Consider the following 21,533-nt stretch of genomic DNA (forward strand, 5'->3'; position numbering starts at 1 on the left):
CTGATTGTGGATTTTCCCGCTCCAGCTTCACCCAGTACCCCTACAACACGAGGGACTCTCCCCTCGCGCTCGCTAAACAACTCATGAGGCAGTAGGGGGCCGAGACTGGCAAGGGTGGGGCGAGAACGTGGGTTGTACTCCTCGTTTTGGGGCTGAGCTTCACCGGTGTAGAAGAGGATTTGGTTCATTACCGGATTTTTTTCGGGCACATCGTTCCTGTTCACTCCCGGCACGCGGATCTGGAGTCTCTCCTCTCTGTTGTTCCGGAGAAGATTCAACAGATCTTCGCGAACTTTGTCATCGTTGCGTGGAGCTGCATAGAAATCGCATGAATGCGAAACCGATTTTTAAACAGTCTTAAGTTTATGCGGGAAATGCCAAGGTTTTAATCAACAAATCTTCCCAAATTGTTACTTAAAACAGGATTTCAAACTTTCTTGCTGTGCGACCCCATTTTAGAAAAGAAATTTCTATGACACACCTTGATGGATATAGCGTATACACGTGAATGATGTTTAAACAATAAATTTACGCACGTATATACCATTTATTGTGACAATGACATATTGACGCATAATGTTCGCGACCCAAAAGCTATATTTCTTTGGGTCGCGACCCACAGTTTGAAAAGCCCCGGCTTAAAGAAAATAAAAGCATTATTTTATTGATATAAAAGAATTCTTATTTTGTGGTAAATTGTGGCTACAATGAAAAAGTTTTTCCTGTTGCCGTTAGCAACGTGACGTACCTGGTGGGGGCGCCACCGGGTGGATGTGGATTTGGTCACCAACTGTGGAAATAAAAGTTGAAATCACAAACATTAACTGTCTTGTGACAATCAACTGGTTGTATAAACTGGTTCAACTTACAGACTACATTGTCGGCATGCATTGCGTGGTTTTCGTTCCTGTTCATTCTCTGCTAGTTCGGATCAGATGCCTGCACTGCTCGGGATGCGCATTACGTCACAATGCCAGTTTACGACATTTTGCTAATTATGATATCTTGTGTAAATAATTCAAATTGTTTTCACGTCACAATTACTCATCAATGACGTCATAACTTGACATGTGTTACGTTGGCCTTCGACATTCCCTAATAAAAAGGCCTTTCCTTGAGGACTTGAAACTATCTGATAGGATTTCTTTTCCTCTTTCCTGATACAAGCGGTTGACTTCTTGACCCCCATTGACTGGCCCCACCAATGACTCCCCTCGCCCAAGTCGTGTTTTACTCACAATGCGCTCACTCTCATTGCTTGTGAGCCACAGCATCATAACGCTTCATAATACGGTGTAGCTGCGGCGCGTTTAGTCATGATCCACCAATTGTGCCCTCCATTGTTTTGCGCTATACATAACCTAACGTTTCAACGCTGCTATTTTTCGTCTTGGTGATTGTTTTAGTTTGTGACGCTATATTTTCTTTCACCAAGCGAAACAAACACGCTTTTATTCATTCTTTACATTTCCGCTATGTGTAACCTGCCTTAAAAAGCTTCCGAAACCAAAGATTACATCGGTTTTACTCGTAAACTCGTTTATGACTTCCGCAAATACCTTTTATGGCGCATAAGCTGTACAAACCCTAAAATATTGTTTTTATTTATATGTTTGTGAAAAAAAAAACAGTTTTGAAGAAAACATAATTTAATTTGTTGCATTTAAATTGGTCGGTTGCTAAAAATTTTTGAACTTTAGTTTCACACAAAATTTTCTGAACAGTTCCAGCCGAAACCGAAGCACCACCACAAACGCATATTCGGCAGAAAACAACATCACAGTTTTGCGCTTATTGACACCTCAACTCCATCTAAATAATTAACACAAAATAGAGCAAAAAAAACATTTTTAATTTAAAAAACTGAGAAACCGTTTCCTACTGATCTAAGCGCATTAAAACTGATTGATAAACCAACAAACTACTTTTCTTTACTCAGTAAAAGGAGAGTGTCACGTGATGTAATGAATAACACGGCGGTGTTTGTCTGGTGGAGAGGGCGCAACAACTGACAGTTGGTTTGAGAGACAATGGTGCTGTGTACGTGATGTGGCTGCCTCATGTAAAGAGAAAACGACCATGTGAATTCCGCTTTGCTAAGCTTAACGACTAAGTCCTCATTTTAATAGCTCTGTCACAATATATTGCCCCATCCTTAAAGTTCCCCTTATGATTCACAGCCTGCTGCAAAGGCCTGCTTTGTCAAGTAAACCTTATATTGCAGCTAAATATAAGTTGGGGCAAAACTAGTGTCTCTACTTTCACGTCATACTTACTGATCAACCTATTAATGCAAACTGATAACAATTAGCTCGTTCCATTTTCAGCGCGAACTCCACCCTAAACCTTAAGCTTACGAAACGAATTGAGTATCTAAAAATGTTGCGGCAATTCTTCTATAATATCATATTCGTGCGCACAGAGTTACCTACTTGATGACGTAATGGAAATATGACGTCATAAGGTTAGGTCAGACTTGTCAAGGATCATTTCAGCTAAGAACACTATACACGGATCTGTTCAAAAGTTCAATGGGAAAATAGCGGCCCAAATAGACTTAAAAAGCGACATACTTTTTATTTATTAATCAAACTTTTCGACAAATGCTAATGCCAGTTGCTTAATCGCGTATTTAGGCTTTGTAAGCATAAGCCAGACCTATTAAAGCAGTGGTTCTTAACCTTTTTATAACGGCCGAACCCCTACGATATTCTTCAGCCTTTGGTAGAACCCAAAGTTACATCCTAGGTTTTTAACCTATTTTGCTTGGTGGGTCATAATTATTTTTTGTTCAAACATAGTGTTACTGTTTTTCATTTTGTTAAATTCTGACTAGTACAAGCAACTTTTTTTCCACAATGAAGCATGGTATTTTTAGCATCTGTGCACAAACATGAAAATACTGAAGGAACAAATTTTGCTGCCAACAGTATTTCGTAGTTTTTCCGTTTAAGAACAACTCCCACAATGCTCTTTGTTACGTAAAAAAGAAAATAAAATCTAGTACAGGGATGCACAACCTTTTTGCTAGGACGACCGCATCGCAGATTCTTATTTCACCGACGGCCCCCAATTACCTGCTGATTTTTGTTTTAAAATACTTGGTTCATATCATATATATACCATCTAATAACGCCCAAAAAGCCAAGATTAATTTCCAGCTTGGTGAACAGATTGAGCTGCACATAGCGTGGAGATCAGTAAAATGTTTATGAAGTCATAATCTATGTTGTGAAGCTTGCGGTACCTGTTTTGTTCTGATTGTTTGCACACAATAGGCGTACAAAAAGTCGGAAGCATATGGTTATTACGCTGGTCATCTTTTTAGTACCACAAAAACGGTTTAGAGCAGTTTAAAAATCAAACTTTGACGAAAACGAGTAGTTGTATTGCACTTCAAAAAAACCTTCGTCGAACCCCTGATTCGGCGTTGCCGAACCCCTGGGGTTCGATCGAACACCGGTTAAGAACCACTGTATTAAAGATTAATTCAGCTTCACTACATAAACCATGTTGGCGCACTTAATGAAAGCAAATCGTACAATAAACTGTTTTTTGCGTGGTCGCTACAATGCTACGTAAAAAGGGAACCAAACTCTCACTTTCTGAGCGGAAGTACTTCGGTTGTGACATCACAGTGGGCAGGCTTCGTTTAAATTACCCCATACTTGCAGCCGTAGAGCGTATCCTTTTGTCTGGTAAGAAAACCAATACGTTTTGTGTGTTTGTACAGAATTACAAGGATTTTATTCTCCGTAGTATGTGTATTTTCTATATTAAGTGTGTGTATTTCTTCCAATAGTATGTGTATTTCTGGAAATCAAAATTTCGGGACCAAAACGGGCCCCTTGAAAGCGATTTGCTTTCGGGCTTATACTTTTGGGTTCGGGCTCGAATTTTAAAATGTTTGATAACCGTTTGCTTGCTTTTCCAGTTTGGCAACAATGACCACTGTTATCTCATTTAACTCAATCTTTGATCATTGTCACGACACAAGGCCTAGGTTATTTTTCCACTTTCTAATTTTAGGGGTTACTTGGAATCGCATTGGTGCATTGCATTACTGCAAGATATTGGCTCCGACTGAAAATGACAAAAAGGCGATTGCCACAAAAATATAAAACCGGCTTAAGACTTGATTGTTAAAAGAAGTTGCTCAAATTTCCACAAACAAGTCAATATTAAAAAAAACGTTTTGATTTTACAGAATTCTGTGTCTCAATGTTTAGATATACTCGCGTGAGATATACTGGTTTTGTTGGACTATCGTTGTATGCGTATATTGTAATGGCACAAGAGGTTTCTCCTTACTAAGGTAAATATTTGCTTGTTAACAGGAACAGCTACTATTTTGTATTCACTTTTTTATATTCCCATTTCCCATTTCTACAATTTTAACTTCTTTGTGTTAATTCACTTAATCAACAAATCTTCCCACTTTTCTTTCTTGGCACGCAGTATTTCGTTTTGTTTGCATAATTGATTAATTCATAGGGCTAACAAACGCAAAATCAAGTTTATTTCCACTCATGTAGAACTACTGACACGATATTAGGTTAATCCAGCGGTTCCCAATCTTTCTTGTGCCGAGGCCCCTTGATAAAATTAGTAGGCTCTAAATTAAAATTGGGTGTATTGTTTCTCACCAAAAAGTGGCCCATGAGTTTATTTATTGGGGCTAGCGGTCCTTTGCCTAAAACGAGTTAGGGACCACGCCTAAGGGCTTAGGCGACCCCAGTCGGGTACATTAATTTGGGGCAAAAATAAACCAGCAGCAATTCTGTGATTTCTTTTTGTGGTCAGGTGATATGCATAATACCAACTTAAATTGTTTTATTTTAACTCCGACAAATGTCACGCCTCATGCTGTAGTCTTAACTTGGGTTAAAAACACTATACATGCGGAGCAGGGCTGCCACTTTGGTTTGAATGAAATAATCTAGTTTGACCTCAAAAAATATCTAAATCATCTAGATTGAAAAACAAAACCTCCAAAAATATATCTAAACATAAAATAATCCAATTTAATGTAATATATTAGCAAAACAACAACGCATATGAAGGTTTTTGATATAAATTGCTCTATATTTGATGCTAAAGAAGCTTAGCCTACTTCTTCCTTTTCATCACTCTATTTTTTCTGTTACAGTTATAACATTACAACGTTGAAGCTTTTGTGGTTATCTGTGTAGAACGTTTGTAGGCGTGTACTCAATGTACTGTTCCTACACGATTCCTATGATGCGGATGTCACGTGATGTGACGCTGGTGCTATATATGGTCTTTACAAACTAGATACCTAGATACCAAATTTTACATCTAAGCTTAACCAAAACTATCTAGATCTAGCTATAAAATATCTAGAGTGGTAGCCCTGATGCGGAGTACGTCGCTGAAACCAACTGGTCTAGCAAGCATGTTTTTCCCAAGACTGTGTACGTCAAAATACTCAGGTGATGGCTAATTTGTATTAATTACTTTAGGTAGACAAATATACGTGCTTTACCATTTACCAATGTTTGCTTGTGGAAAGTTGGCATAAGAGGAAGGGTGGGGTTCAACAGGAAAAGAAACCACAGTACGAAACTCTGTTGGGTAGTTTTAGGCGCCGATAAAAAGGGTGCAGCATTAACACCTTGACGATATTACACCATACGTAGTTTACAAAAAATAGCACACAAAGAAAGAAATAAAAAGGGTAAAAAAGAGTCGATGGTTGTATTTGAAACACCGCAAATGATTAAAAACTGAAGGATTGTATTGTACGCGCAATAAAATTAGATTTCTCAAGTTGCGATTGTAACCGGAAGTGATTTTACGGTTGAATGACCGCTACATCTCATGCATGACTGCCCATGTGCAAAAATGTGATTTTTTATTGTTTACAATCGCAAAGTTTTGCAAAGGTTTGGAAGGGTTGTAAATAACTCCCATTAGTAAATAATATCGTGTAAAATAATAAATGCAAACTTATGCAATTGTGTGTAGAACAGATGCTTCTTAATACTAAGTGAGAAGGTTTAAAATAAAACGTGTCTGTTTGTGCAAATTGCAAACTAATGTTTAAGCCAGAAAACTGTCACACGCACAGTTTTGAAACTTATCCATCATTGTGTGTTTGTAAGTAGTAAAAATTCTACCTGAAATATTTGAAAATGCTTCAAATGCCTTGAGCTTAGCTTGACTTCTATCGGTTTTGGGCTTTCAGCAGACATGTTGTAGAAATAATTTGATTGCAATTTGTTTGGTTAGTTTTGCTAAATACTGATGATCAGTGCTTAAAAGATCTAAGGATCCTGCATTCTGGAAGACATTGCAACCAGAAGAATGCCTAAATGTCCGTTGTCGTGTTGTCTTCAGGATTCAACGAATAATGATGAAAGAGACAATGAATCCCTTCTCTCATCGCACCATGTCGACCATTGCAAAGATTATGAGGTTATAAGCTCAATTTATTTGTAATAAATTGCATTTGTCAGAATATTATATATTTGATTTGTAGCTGTTTGAATACCTTTTGTTTTTTGTAACATAACATATAAAAAGCCAACATAGATTGTGTATGTTTTGATTTTCTCAGTTTATTGGTAATGAATTACATTTGTCTGATCTTCGTGTAGTTTCAAATCAATAATAATTGACTTTTTGTAAGTAATGTTTTAATGCCAATATAGTGTCGGCATGTTTTCCGTCAATCTATTTAATGAATAAATACCAAGTGATAACACATTTGATCAATATTGTGTTCACTTATTTTCTTTTACAGAGTTTGGATTATGACAAATGTTATAATCGGCCATACAGGGAATTAGTACAACAAATTTCACAGCAGGTAATATGTATTTTTTGTGTAAAAAGATGAAACAACAGTGCCATCTAAATAGGCAAAAAAATATTTCTGTTATGTATATGAAAGATTACTCTGACACTGATTGTCTGCCACTCTTCATTGAGTATTTTGCATGTTTGATAAGTGAAGGCAGATCCCTGTCACACAGGCTGATTCCTGTAGTGTTAAGACATTACACTTATGAAGAAACAGGTGTGTAATTTTTGCTTATATTGTTTTAGAATCGAGGCATTCGTTATGATGTTAAGAAAGAAATATTAAGCTGGTTTTCAATCTTTATTATTGGAATCCTAACTGCACTGGTAAGTTGGTTAAGGTTTGAATAAAACTATTGCTTTGATTCAAATCAAGTAGTGATGGGACGGGTACCCGGTACCCGGTACTCGGTATCGAACGATTTCAGTGGTATCAATACTCGTATTCGTTATCGAATATTTTGTCTCAGTTTTCGATACCAACGTGCGATTACCGAAGGTCGATTTACACCATAACAATACAGTCAACTTTATGCCAATATTTGCTTCAGACAGCACAAAATTTGAAAAAAAGTTCCGCCAGGTTACGTATATCTTTTTCGCTATCACGTGGAGATTACATTTTTCGGCATGTGCGTGTGCACACCTGTACCACGACTATGGCAGATAAATTGGCCAGTGATATACAACTAAGTACAACACTACACTTAAGTACTCTGTATCGAAGGTATATACATGTGGTACTTGGTATCGGTACTCGCTTTAATACCTGGTATCGCCCCATCACTAAAATCAAGTGGTTTCTATAGAATAAACTTCATCACAGTTGACTAGATTATGTTTGTACAGCATATGTTCTTTTGTTGCAAATTTCACAATAGCTTTCTTAATAATGTTTGTTTTTCCAGGTGGCATTTTTCATTGACAGTATCATCAAGTTGTTGACCCACCTGAAATTATCAACAGTCAACAATTGTAAGTTTGTAGCTTCGAATTTTGTTCGGGTATATTCATGAATATATTTCTTTATTTCAGTCATGGTTGACTGCCCACACTGGTCATGTGTTCCGCAAGCATTATTTGTTCTTCTCGCTTTCAACCTTTTGTTTGTTGGAATTGCAGCATTTCTTGTTGTATACGGTGAAGTAAGTTACAGTTTTCTATTTATATGTAGCTTAGTAACCTGGGGAAGATAGCTCTAGGTGGGCCTAATAAAAGTCCTCTGGGTTAGTGTTCTTCAAATTTGTATCTTCTTGTGCAGTGGTTCTCAACCTTTGGTGGACCGTGGCCCCCAAAAAGCCATGTTTTGGCCTCATGGCCCCCTTTAAGTAATCCTGAAGGACCTGTGGCCCCGTTGAAAAATGTAAAAGGCAATCTCATGTTGGAATTCGGTACTAAATACGGCTTTAAACAGGTCGATAGAGTAACCAAGAATCCGCAATTGTGATAAACCTCAATATAGACAAATAGTGTGTGAAATAGTCGATTGAATTAAGGAATAAAGTTAAAAAGAAAATGGCTTTTAGTGGGTGTTTCTTGTAAATCTACACCTGTGGCCCCCCTGGGGGGCAATGGACCCTGGTTGGGAACCACTGCTCTTGTGCATCCCCAGAACTGTTGCATTGGCTTATTGAACTGGAATATAAAGTTAAGCTAAACTTCAAATGTGGAGTGGCTCTTTTTAATAAAACACAAAAATGTATTGCATCTAATGATGCATATGCAATTATACACATTTTGCAACACCCTGCAAGAAATATATTGATGAAGGCCTATTCAGGCTCATATACTCCTATGGCTGTTGTAATGCACCCGTTAAAGGTGTGCTGCTTGTTTTAAAACCAGAGAAAATTTCGGAAAAATCGATACAATGGTTTATGTTAAAAAGTACAAGTATTTTACTTTCATAATCTCCGTTTTGTTTTCAAATTTAGCCGCTAGCTGCAGGTTCAGGGATCCCAGAAATCAAGTGTTACTTAAACGGAGTAAAAGTGAGAAATGTTACAAGATTTCGAACCCTGGTTTGCAAAGCTGTCGGTGTGCTCTTCAGTGTCTCCGGTGGTAAGTTTGTTTAAAACTATTTTCGTGAATTTTAATTGTAAAATCCCAAATTTACCTGGCATTGTACCATCTGAAATGGTTGTTAGAGTAGGGCTTCCCAAACTTTTTCGATTGCGACCGCTTTTAATCGCCTCAAATTTTTTTTTGGTTGCGAAATTGCACCTGTTTGAACAACTGCACTTGAATTAAACGGCTGAAACATAGAATAGTATAAAATGGAGCACTTTGTGTAAAATTGGTATAGCTCTCTACAACCCCTAAGTTTGGGAAGCCCTGGATTACAGTACAGTATAAGTTCCAGTCTGCATCTGCGGTGAGACTGGCATGTTCTGTTTATGGCAAACCAGTCATTAAATTAATTCCATACAAACATATAAGTACACTTTGCAAACACCTGTTAGTTTTTAGGTGGTGGGTTTCGTTCAAGACAATTTGAGTTACTGATTAACTAATACTCCATCCAGTTTGATAACTGCCTAAGCCAGCTTGGTAATATTTTAAATCATAAGATATATCTCAATTTGGAAACATTGGCGTCAGTGTGTAAACGTGAATGTATTGATATCAAATGTAAGCTAGTTAAATATTTGCACAACAGAAAACCAAAGCACTGTATGCAACATCAGCTATAAAACTGCTACATTTCAGTGCCAATAAAGCAATCGATAATGTTGAATGTTACCCCATTATATACAAGCTATTGCTGCTGGGCATAATATCAAGTTTATAGAGCTCTTCTGGCAGAGTTTTTTTGTGCACTGTACTCCGCACATTAAGTGTTATTTACCTGATGAAGGTGACATGTATAGGACGTTGAAACGTCAAAACACAAATACATTTACCAGAAGAGCTCTATAAACTTGTTACCCTATTATACTTTTATATTTGCAGGGCTACTGGTGGGTAAAGAAGGCCCTATGATCCACAGTGGTGGGGTAATCGGTGCCGGGGTTCCACAGTTTGAAAGTTTCACTTTTCGTGGGTTGAAACTGAAGTTACCGTTCTTCAGATCTGACAGGTGAGTTCTTCAATGTTTGATTTTAACATCCTGCTTTTTGTAACACATGTAAAACTAAGAACTCATTCACTTAAATGTCTTTGACATGTCTTTTTACTTGAATCTTTTTACTTGATTGAAAGATTAAATATTTCTTTTTTGTCCCCAAATTTACAGAATGGATGCCCAGTATGCTAGGTCTATTGAAGGCATCAGTCAGTCTCCCAAGCATTCCCATATGACAAGGTGTAGGCTAGAAAAATCTAGCCTGGTGGGATTCGAACCCATGACTGTAGTCTTTCCGGGAATGACGCTCTACCAACTGAGCTACACAGGCTCAGTGGTGAATCTGCCGAAAGTCGAATCACAAGCACCATTGCCTGCCTTGTATGCTGCACATGTCAGCTTCGTAGTAGGGATTGCCATTCGACCATATCAGCTAGGATAAACATATTCATCTTGGAAGTACATTAATAAGACTGCTTCTTTATTATGGGTCCCCTTCCCTGAAGGGGACACATATTGATTTTACTCAAATTGTTTTTTGTTTTTTTCTTTTTTTTTCTTCTTTTTTTTTCTCCCCAAAGTTTGTCCGACTCGTTTTTCCATCAAATGTTTAATGGATTTGGGTGAAATTTGCACAGATGGTAGATATAGTTATGTAGACGTGCATCCCATTTTGTTTGTGTTGATAACCCCAGTATTTACCCGGCTAGCCCCCTAAAATGGGTATTTCCCCCCGAAGTTTGTCCGACTTGTTTTGCCATCAAATGGTTGATGGATGTGGCTGAAACTTATACAGATGGTAAATGTAGTTATGTAGATGTGCATCCCCCTTTTTTGTCCGAATAACCGTCGTATTTACCCCGCTAGCCCCCTAAAAGGGGTGAATTTGTAAACAATGTCAGAATTGGCTAAAATTGGAATAGTTTGTAGAGTATGCCATTTATAGGTGTCAATTGTTGTGTTCAACCCTGTAGCCCTAACATTTACCCCATAAGCCCCCAAAGTGTAAAACGTATTTGTATGTTACTGGGCACCACAAACAAAAGATTTCTGTGGCACAATAGTGTTACAAGAGCAACCAGTTGTATGTTACTCATTTGTGACTTTGTGGGTTGCTTGGTGGACGTTTTTGTGCCATTGCAGTTCGGGGGTTGTTAACAGCCCTTTGACATAAGAAACATTAACGGTTGTTGCTCAAAACACCTCTAGTGGTCGAAATTTTTAACATTGGCGGTTTAGGCTGAAATTTTGCAGTACTATTGATTGAGTCATTGAGGTTTCCTATTTTTTTAGTTTGTGTGTCGGACCCCATTAGTTAACCTACTAGCCCCCTAAAATGGGTCAGTTTTTTTTTGAATTGTTATCTATTGAATTGCATTATTTTCAACTTTGCATGTATGGGGACCCATGAGTTTTTGCCTGCAGAAACAACCAAGGTTATAAAAGACGATGGCTAATATGGGACCCAATTCAAAATAAGCATAGGAAATATATTTATGTTTTAAAATTGATCATAGTGTATATGCAAGGGCAATATGTGCTAAGCCACCCTTCTAGTTCCATTTTCACTTTACATCAAAATGTCTGTTCAAGTAGTTTTGGTCATTTGACAAGTGAGGGGAGGTCCATGGGTCACCACCCTATTGAACAGGCTTATTCCTTTAGTGTGTGATAATGTTCTTGTGTTTCCAGAGACAAACGAGACTTTGTGAGTGCCGGAGCTGCAGCTGGGGTTGCTGCGGCATTTGGGGCTCCCATAGGCGGGGTTCTCTTCAGCTTGGAAGAAGGAAGCTCATTCTGGAATCAAAGTTTAACTTGGAAAACTGTGAGTACCTTCTTGTTCATCTGATAAATTTGGCTTCAACAGTCTGTGTAAAAAACATGTACTTGATGCAGAATAATATGGACAAAACGCAGAATATTTTAACTATCTGCTCTTTTCCAACAAGAAATGATCATGGCATTTTATTACTGTTACCAATTCACTCATATACATATGTGTCAGGACCTATTTGTTACAATTACTGTGATAAATGATGCGTATAAATAGGACCCTGTAAATATTTGACAACAGATGTATATCTTTTGCAAGTTTGGAAAATTATGTATGTGAATAGCTATTGTATGTAGTATGCATTCATCTTAAATATATAGGTAAACAACATTTCTATTTTTTCACAGTTATTTTGCACGATGACTTCCACCTTTACTTTGAACTTTTTCTTGTCTGGAACACAACATAATTCCTGGGGATCATTTTATCAAAACGGTTTGCTCACATTCGGTGTTTTTCAGGTAAGTTCGGTGAAACCTGAAATACATTACAGTAACCTGAAATACATTACAGTAACCTGAAATACATTACAGTAACCTGAAATACATTACAGTAACCTGAAATACATTACAGTAACCTGAAATACATTACAGTAACCTGAAATACATTACAGTAACCTACTCACTGTTAATAAAAAAACGAATATTGTTAATAAAGCTCAACAGTGGACTTGGAGTATAAATATGCAACCCACTTTTAGTTAATTAAAGTACAATTGAATGAACATATAAACTTGATTAAGTAATTAGATTAAAACCCTAAACATCATGTTTATGCTGTATCTATTTGATTGTAAATCACAGCTTATATGTTTCACCATTGTGCTGCTTCAATTAAGTCAGACATTTTTTCTCCCACCCAGTCTTTTCAATAAGATTCTACTAGCAGTGATAAAATTTACATGACAAACTTCTTGTTACATTTACTCAAGGCAGACATTTTTTATCGCGTTTAATGTTTTTGCATGTATACATACATTACATACAACAATTTTGCAACGTTTCCACGTTCAGCTTTTATTCGAGTAAATATGCTGTAGTATAATTTACCCAGCAAACTTCTGAATTTTCTTCTGCATTTCAGTGCCCTCCTGACAATACAAAGTGTCATCTATGGACGGCCAAAGATCTCCTCCTGTTCATAGTGATGGGATTCGGTGGTGGAATATTCGGACTCATATTCAACGCAATTAACACAAAGATCACAGTTTTTCGTCTCCACTATTTGGCGAAGAAACCAAAAATTTACAGGTAAGAAAAACTCTGAACCATAGTCACAATAATTCTTTTTCCTATGTGGATATGGATTTTGTAAATTAGATAAAGTAAAAATTTTGTTGGCTTAATGCTTTCATATCTTTTGACTCTTGTTGTTGCATTTTTGCCCCTTCATTGTCAAATTTCGCGGCAAAACTATGTATTTGATGACAATACACATTTTTAAACAATTGGGTTGGGTGAAGAAAAAGTTATTGTTATCAATACAAATACATTTAAACAGAAAACAGTTTTAACTTCAATTACCATCAGCATTTCATGAGTGTCTGAGTAAAACACAGCACACAATTTTAAAACCTAGCTTTTCAGTTATTAAGCGTCTGTCATCATCCAAAACAGCACATGTGTTTTTCAAAATGTTTCAGTGTTTTGTTGCAGACTGCTTGAAGCCCTGTTTGTTGGCATGGCAACCACTCTCGTCGCCTACTTAAGCCCTCTCTTTATCGGGGACTGCAAGAAAATGGTTGGTTAATATTTTTATCGCCAATATATCACCATGGCAACTTTTGAAAAATTTTTTATTCAGACATCGGATGGAATGAACGCCTCGACCGCTGACGAGGTGCAGAGATTTCTATGTCCCAACAACTCGTACAACGATATGGCGACGCTGTTCTACAATCCACAGGAAACTGCCATCAAGCAATTGTTTCATCATTCTGGTGAGTTATCTAAAAATTTGTTACTATTTACTACACACCTAAAAACTAGTTACTACACACCTAAAAATGTGTAGTAACTCTCAATAATTTAGTGCAACCTATAAGAGCTGCTTTGGGTTTGAGCAATGCTGTTCAAGTTTCTTGCTCAGAGAAATGCAAGTTTGTCAACTAATTTTAATAAAAAATCCCTTTCGTTCAATATTCTTACAATGACACTGAGGTGATGTCTGACGAAAAACCTCTTTTTCAAAACACATGATAAGCATTTCGAATAGCAAACTAAAAAGGCTTGGGCACCATTGTGTAAACACCAATGTTATCTTAAACTCTTTCACTTAATAGACCTTACTTTCCAATGGTTAAGTACTTGAGTTGCATTGTCATATGTAGTAGCAATTTGTGTGAATCCAAACCAAGCATTTTCAGTATTTTTTTTCATTTCAGGCGAGTTTTCACTTCTTACTCTTGGAATCTTTTTCATTTTCTTTTTTCTACTGTCGTGTTGGACTTATGGGGCAAGTGTGCCAAGTGGACTGTTTGTACCATGCATTTTGTGTGGAGCAGCGTACGGAAGATTTGTAGCAAATTTCCTGTCAAGGTAATAAATATTCAGTTTTTTGTAAGCCTATTGTTTCATTTTTACACCATGATTGTTTTAAGTCGGTAGATACATTTTTTTGAATGGGGTTGAGGTCTAAAAAGAAGGCTAAACATTAAATAATAAATGCAAACTATTTTTGAGACATATAAATGAAATTTTAGTTATTGACCAATTTGATTTTGTGTTCCAATTAATTTGTAAAAGAGTCCATTATTAAGAATGTGGGAAACCATTGTTATAAAGCTTTAATGTTTTAAGAATAACTTGATCTCATTTGGTTGTGACAGTTTACCAAAACAGCTTTCATTTCTCAGTTACTTTGGAATGGATCATATTTACCTGGGAACATTTTCACTGATCGGTGCAGCAGCATTTCTCGGTGGCGTGGTTCGAATGACGATCAGTTTGACGGTGATTCTCATCGAATGCACCAACGAAATCACTCTGTCCCTTCCCATCATGGTCACTTTAATGGTGAGAAAAAAAAAAACAATTTCAAAGTTTTTAAACCTCAAAACAATTATTGTCATCCGTTAAAACGATATTCTTCTGCGGTTTCAAACAAAGCAACAGTCAAATTATTGAAATTAATTGGGTAAAAAATATATATGGTTTCAAACTAGAAAAACAAACTAGTGTGGTCAAACTAAACAAAAATGGCAACACTTATGATGATTTTTGTTTTAGTGCTGTTAATTCACTTGTACAGTAAGGGAATGGCGTTTTGTGGTCTGTTAATCATTTTTTTTACTTTTGTGGTCTGTCATTCAATTTTTTTTGCTTTTGTGGTGTGCCACTCATTTTTCCTCATAGCAATCTTTTGTTTATTTTGAAGGTTGCAAAGTGGGCAGGGGACATCGTTAATGAAGGATTGTATGACATTCACATCCACCTTAAATCTGTTCCATTGTTAGAATGGGAGTCACCAAGCAACGCAGCAGAGTAGGTTAAATATCATTACAATGATTTAACTTGTCTCTGTCTGTGCTTGTTAAACTGTTGAATATTTGGTTTTGGTTTGAACTGAATTTAACCGGTTCCATGTGTTACATGTGGTTATCGCCAAACAGGATTCATTAACGTAAATGTCTGTATTTTACTGCCAGAAAATAAAAACTTTCAAACATCATTTAAACAATAAGGATAATACACATGAATCCTTTTTACTTCAAATGAGAAACAACCTTTAACATGATAAATCTGCAACAAGTGAAGTTGTACCCAGTGGTGGGATTCAGCCTGTTCGCACTGGTTCTATAGAACCGTCTCACGAAATTTTATGAGATCAGCGAACCGGTTAGCATTACTAGTTACTGTCAATGGACTTTTTGTAACAGAACCAGGTGACAAAAAATTTGAATCCCACCACTGTAATATTTAGTGTTTGTTACAGGATTTACCCCACAAATAGTAGGCATCATATGTCAGAGGCGAAATATATATCGTTCAAGACTATTTGTTGACTGATTCTGATTAGGAAGCACTTGTTTTGCCAATTATTCAAACATTTACAAGTAATATCAATCTGCCCTAAGCCTTAACTATTATTCTGCTCATAGAGCATTAATAAACATTTAACAATATTTTTGTAGCCTCGATGCTTCTGACATAATGAACACTCGGTTGAAGTTCGTCTTCCCGTACACCCGAGTTCGATCCATCATCAACCTGTTACGCACCACAGCACACAACTCATTTCCTGTCGTTACCATGGCACCCAACACTGATGATGAAGTTGTAACCTGTGAGGGGAACTCCCCTTTTGTTGCTAACCAAAGATACAGGGTAAGACATGTGTTTTAGATGGAGAACAATTATTGTGATATTGCGACATAGTTGTACCTACAAAATTGGTCTTTGTCATTTGTTTAAAAAGCATCATGGACTATTGCTGATTTAGTATTTACTAGTACTAAATAAGCTGCAGACAGTGCACAAAGTTTCAACCTATAAGGTCTTATCTGAGATATCGGGTAGCGTATATTCAAAAAGAATAAGATGCTCTTGATGGCGTTACTTAGGTGAAATATACATGCATAAAAACGGTGGATGACTTCAGACTTGTCAAAGTTTTCAGTCTGTTGTTATGCTCAATTGTTGAGTTACTGATAACTTGTGATTTTGTAATATACTACACACAGTTTATATTAACTAATAGGCTACAATTTGCTGAACGGAATAAACTGGTTATGAAGCTGAATTTAATCTTACTAAAGTATTAATTGTATTTATTCAGTAATTGGTGTTTCATAACCATTCGTTGTGTTTTAGTCGTCCAGCGTCCTCACCCGACTTCAAGTTGAACGGCACCGAGCAAGAACGCTGAGTCACAACAACACTGAACTTGTTCCTGTTGAGTTGCCTATAAATGATGAGTCATCAGAAGCAGATATGACCAAGTAAGTCTTTCCGGGACTGGCGCTCTATCACCAGAGCTACACAGGCTCAGTGGAGAAACCGCCGAAAATCGAATCACAAGCACCGTTTGCCTGCCTTGTATGCTGCACATGTCAGCTTCGTAGTAGGGGATCGCCAGTTCGACCGTATCAGCTACGATGTTTCATCTTAATTTGTCTCTGTTGTGAAGACACCTTAACAGCAAGATCTTGGTTCAAATAAGCTTTCAACGAAAATAGCATTCCTTTTGAAACAATTTGAAAGATGTAGTAATTCAACCAAACATGCTAAATTTCTCCCCTAAAAGAATAGATTTTCCCCTGTAGTGCACATTATGTTACATTAGGAAGCACCATTATAAAGTGTGAACACAGTTAAAACTTTCTGTTGTGAAAAAGCCACTAGATTTTCATTTAAACAAGCCTTCAATGATCATGGCATCCAGTAACACAAAGTAAAAGATGGTAGGGATGTGCCAAAACTGCTCGGTGTTCGGCCAAGCACGCTCTGTGCATTGTGATGTCACAAAAAATCCCTGCTACGTTTTAGCTCTACGAGATCTCTTACGTCACCGGCGGTGTTTTATTAAGCTATCATGCCCTTTAAGTACGCGTTTTTCCACTATCTAATACGTTTGAAAAATCATTCGTTTTTGTTCATAGACACCCTTTAGAACACTGGTTTCGTATGTTAGCAAGGCATGAATGTGCAAATTTAACGCTCGGGTCAGTTTGTGCAACTGCTCGGCCGAGCACCGAGCATTGAAAACAGCGATGCTCGATGCCGAGTACTCGGGTTCTGGCTCGGCTCGGCTCATCCCTAAAAGATGGTTAAAGTTGCTAAATTACCCTGAATTTTTTACTTTCCTTCTTGTGGTGCATTTGCTCTATGTAAAGTACTGTGATAAGGTGTAAGCACAGTTGCAGTTCACGAATTGTAACCGATTTTGTGTTCAGTTCAACAGACAGTTGGTCAACACTGCATGACAACCTGAGACCGCTGACTTTCCATGGAATGATTCTTCGAACCCAGCTTACAACTTTGCTGAAGAATCACATCGACTATAAACAACAAGATGGGGTGCGTGTTGTATTTGAGCGTAACAGATTGAACCCAGTTATACAGCTTGACAGCTTCAGCTTGACAGCATACTTTACTGGGGTTTTATAAACATACTTTATGAACACTATAAACATTCACATTTAGTCAGTGCAAAAAGTTAAAACTTCCCTCAAAGCCGTTTGTATTTATGATATCCAGCAGTTTTTTGTCCAAATCTTCCGATTTATCAATCATGCCTTACTTTGTGTTTAAAACATAACACATTTTAAGTAAAGTGAGAAAAGTATTGGTTGTGCCAAAAATCCAGTAGAGTTGAATGTGGTACAAAAAGTTTGTGTAGAAAATATGTTAACAAAACTGTGCATTGCATGTTAACTAACTAATCAGTTACTTTATGGCCTTAGCAAAACACAATGTATATTTACCAGTCACACTAAATCCCCTGTAAGCTTCATAATATGAGACTCCATTTGTTGCAGCCTCAGAGTCAGATGAAAATGAATTACAACGAAATGAACAGAGATTATCCTCGTTTTTCAAGCGTTCACGATCTTGACTGGGAAGGCACAGATCAAAATCATATCATGGTAAATACTTTTGTTAATTTGCAGTAACATATGTTTTTAATGGTTTGATTGAAAAGGTATTGATATTGCAAATGTTGTTATTAACCAACTGTTTTGGGCAATTTAAGCTCAGTTTTGATAACTCGCTGAATAGAGTAAGTAGTTTAAGCCCTTAAATATTCTACTGGTTTGACCCAGGTCATACCTAATGATTTTGGACAAACTGCGTGTTGACAAATTGCTAGATAGTAACTACCTTTTAAATCAAGTGTGCTAATTTACCTGAATACTACAGTAAGTAGTTTTAAGCCAGATTGAATTTTCTGCTGTGGTTTAAACTCTTAAATATTCCACTGAACAATTTGGCCCAGGTCTGCCCTTTGATAGCAGACAAACTGTTTGCTGGCAAATTACTTGATAGTAACATGAGAATGGCATTTTATAAAATAAATACTGGTAAATGAATTGTTCAATGGTTGGCTACCTTTTAAATCTTGCATGCCAATTTAATTGTGTTGTAAATTGTTAATGGCTTGGTGTGCCAGGAATTTTAGCATTACAGTGGTTGGTTTGAATACCTATCAGGATGGAAATTTGTACTTAAAGACCCAGTGCTAAGACTATTACATCCGAACACAATGTCAGTGTTATGATTCAAATTATATTTCATCATAAAGTCGCAATTCACTTACAATGCCATAAAAAGTGCCAGGAGTTACTACCCCTTGCTCTCCATGTTCACAAGCTCAGTAAACACAATACTTCTGTTTCCCAATGTGCAGCTCATGGGGATAATACGCTGCAAGTGACTTTATTTGTTTACATGTTAAATAAACTGTTGTTATCAGGTTTTAATTAAGTCATTGCCCTGATGAAGGTGTCTCAAGCTGCTGGAAGAGCTAAAGTTTGTGTTTGCATGTTATAAACTAAGTTATGTATATATCAGTAATAAAGCAGTATTACACAAAGTTAATACTGGCATAATGGCATCGGTTACCAAAATTCATTGTACTATAACCGAAAAACAACACTTCATCTAGTTGTACACAAGCTCCCTGATTTTGTGTCAAAATTCAAAATCCTCCGAAGATTGTTGACTAGAAGTGACTTTGTAGCCAAATTTGTGTTAAAACAGAAGTTTTATATGTTGTCACATACTTATGCAGGACTTGACTCCTTACATGCATCCGTGTCCGCATATCGCACATCCTGACTCTCCAGTGCCTCAAGTGTTCAACTTATTTCGAACGATGGGCTTGAGGCATCTGCCTGTTGTTAACAGCACAGGAGAGGTAAAGAGCTATTGTTGTCAAATATTCAAGTAGTTTATGTGTACGGCTAAACAAGTTTACTCTAACTGATTAAATTAAACTTAACCTTGTAACTGGGCCGAAAAACTTTGTGAAACTCAAGTATACTCCCCTCTTGCCAGAGTGCCCAGAAATCTTATGTAGTGGTCCATTACCTGCAAACTTTGTTTTTGTCTAATCTACTAATTGAGTTTAATGTTCACTGGGACAACAGCTTTGTATGGCGGTGTAGTTGCAACCAGTGGTGGGATTAAAATTGTTTGTCAACCGGTTTTATCACAAAAGTCATATTTTTCAGTCGGTTACAAAAAGTCCATTACCTGCAAACTTTGTTTTTATCTTGGTGTGATGGTGTAGTTGCAACCAGTGGTGGGATTTGATTTTTTGTCAGTCGGTTCTATCACAAACGTCATATTTTTCAGCCGGTTCTGTTACAAAAAGTCCATTGACAGTAACCAGTAATGCTAACCGGTTCCCTAATCTCAGAAAATTTCGTGAGACGGTTCCATAGAACCAGTGCGAACCACCTGAATCCCACCCCTGGTGTTCAATGTGTTTGGTGATTGTACCCTCCACTATTTGGCCTTTATAATATAGGTCTATTTCCACTTGGTGAATTGTTTCGCTATGTGTTCTTTTTTTGCTTGTTTCAAACAAACCCAACTTTTTTCCAGGTTCTTGGCATCATAACACGCCACAATTTGACGCATCATTATATTGAAGAGATCAGTAAAAAGATGAACCGTGCACAAAACACTGTCGCATCTTAAAACCACTTTTGTAGTATCCTGATTGTGCAGCTAAAAACAATTCAAATTCTGACTTCCTTATTAAATGCAGTGGTTCCTAACCAGGGAGGAATTTCCCATGAGGAGGAATTTTGTAGTTTGTAGGGGGGAATTTGTGTCACACTATTAATCTATTACTGGTTGTCTGTGCTATGTGTCATTGCTGCACGATATTTTAGCCAACTAAATTTGTAGGGGGGAATTAGATTTAAATATCGACTAAAAGGGTGCACAGGACAAAAAGGTTGGGAACCACTGTTAAAGTAACAAAATTGTTATGCTGCTTAACAAGAATTTACAGCTGTTTAAAAAATTGGCAGTTTGAAAATTATTATGATTGTGACTTGATAATTTTTTAAATCCAACTCCGTTTTGGAAAGTACATATCTCAACCCCAGCAGTAACATATTTTGCATGAGCTTGAGGTTGTGCACTTTTGAACAGGTTAAATTTACAAAATGAAGCCAACTAACATTGATTTGTGTACACTACTATCTCATTTACAAGTCAGATTTTTTAACAGTTGTATTTCTAGCTGTAATTTTTTATACCACTGCAACAGTTTTAATGTGTTTCTTGATTACCAACTTGTTGCTATTGTGTTTTGTAGTGTACCTCGTTTCTTCTGGTTTAAGTTATTTCCTATGTTGCCATGCCATGTTTGTTGGGACCAATCATTTTAAAGTTTTTTGATTTTTAGTTGCTGAAATTCATACTGTGCCAAAGTGCAATAAACCACAATTCACCACTGATTGTGTGTAGAAGAACATGGCGTGTCAAAGCGAATGTTGAGTTTGTGAACAGTGGTGGGATTCAAATTTGTTGTCAGCCGGTTCTATCACAAAAGTCATATTTTTTTAGCCGGTTCTGTTACGAAAATTCCATTGACAGTAACCAGTAATGCTAACCGGTTCGCTGATCTCATAAAATTTCGTGAAACGCTTCTGCAGAACTGGTGCGAACCAGCTGAATCCCGCCACTGGTTTATGGAAAGGGAAAAGGATTTTGGATGACGAAAGAAACAACCAGAAATGCAACCAGGGCTAATAAACATGTTATTGGTGAATGTTGTACTAAAACATGGTGACAAGGCTTATGCTAGATCAGTGGTTCTCAACCTTTTTTACTATGCGACCCCCTTTAGAGA

The 21,533-nt window shown here is 37.1% G+C and overlaps 1 protein-coding gene across 1 annotated transcript; it reads left to right on the plus strand.

Moving 5' to 3' along the window:
- Window positions 1-6,185: 6,185 nt before the first annotated feature.
- LOC145218159 (H(+)/Cl(-) exchange transporter 6-like) lies at window positions 6,186-21,138 on the plus strand. The gene is made up of 21 exons (XM_080085552.1): window positions 6,186-6,438; window positions 6,767-6,832; window positions 7,072-7,152; window positions 7,734-7,800; window positions 7,861-7,970; window positions 8,760-8,886; window positions 9,778-9,904; window positions 11,582-11,714; window positions 12,071-12,184; window positions 12,807-12,973; window positions 13,379-13,463; window positions 13,527-13,662; window positions 14,107-14,260; window positions 14,578-14,737; window positions 15,099-15,205; window positions 15,856-16,048; window positions 16,535-16,662; window positions 17,617-17,740; window positions 18,202-18,309; window positions 19,455-19,580; window positions 20,273-21,138. The coding sequence occupies exons 1-21, from the start codon at window positions 6,328-6,330 to the stop codon at window positions 20,366-20,368; spliced, it is 2,520 nt and encodes an 839-aa protein (XP_079941678.1). The 5' UTR covers window positions 6,186-6,327; the 3' UTR covers window positions 20,369-21,138.
- Window positions 21,139-21,533: the final 395 nt, after the last annotated feature.

The sequence above is a fragment of the Phallusia mammillata genome, chromosome 3 (assembly GCF_965637545.1).
Source record: "Phallusia mammillata chromosome 3, kaPhaMamm4.hap1.1, whole genome shotgun sequence".
NCBI classification, from domain to species: Eukaryota; Metazoa; Chordata; class Ascidiacea; order Phlebobranchia; family Ascidiidae; genus Phallusia; species Phallusia mammillata.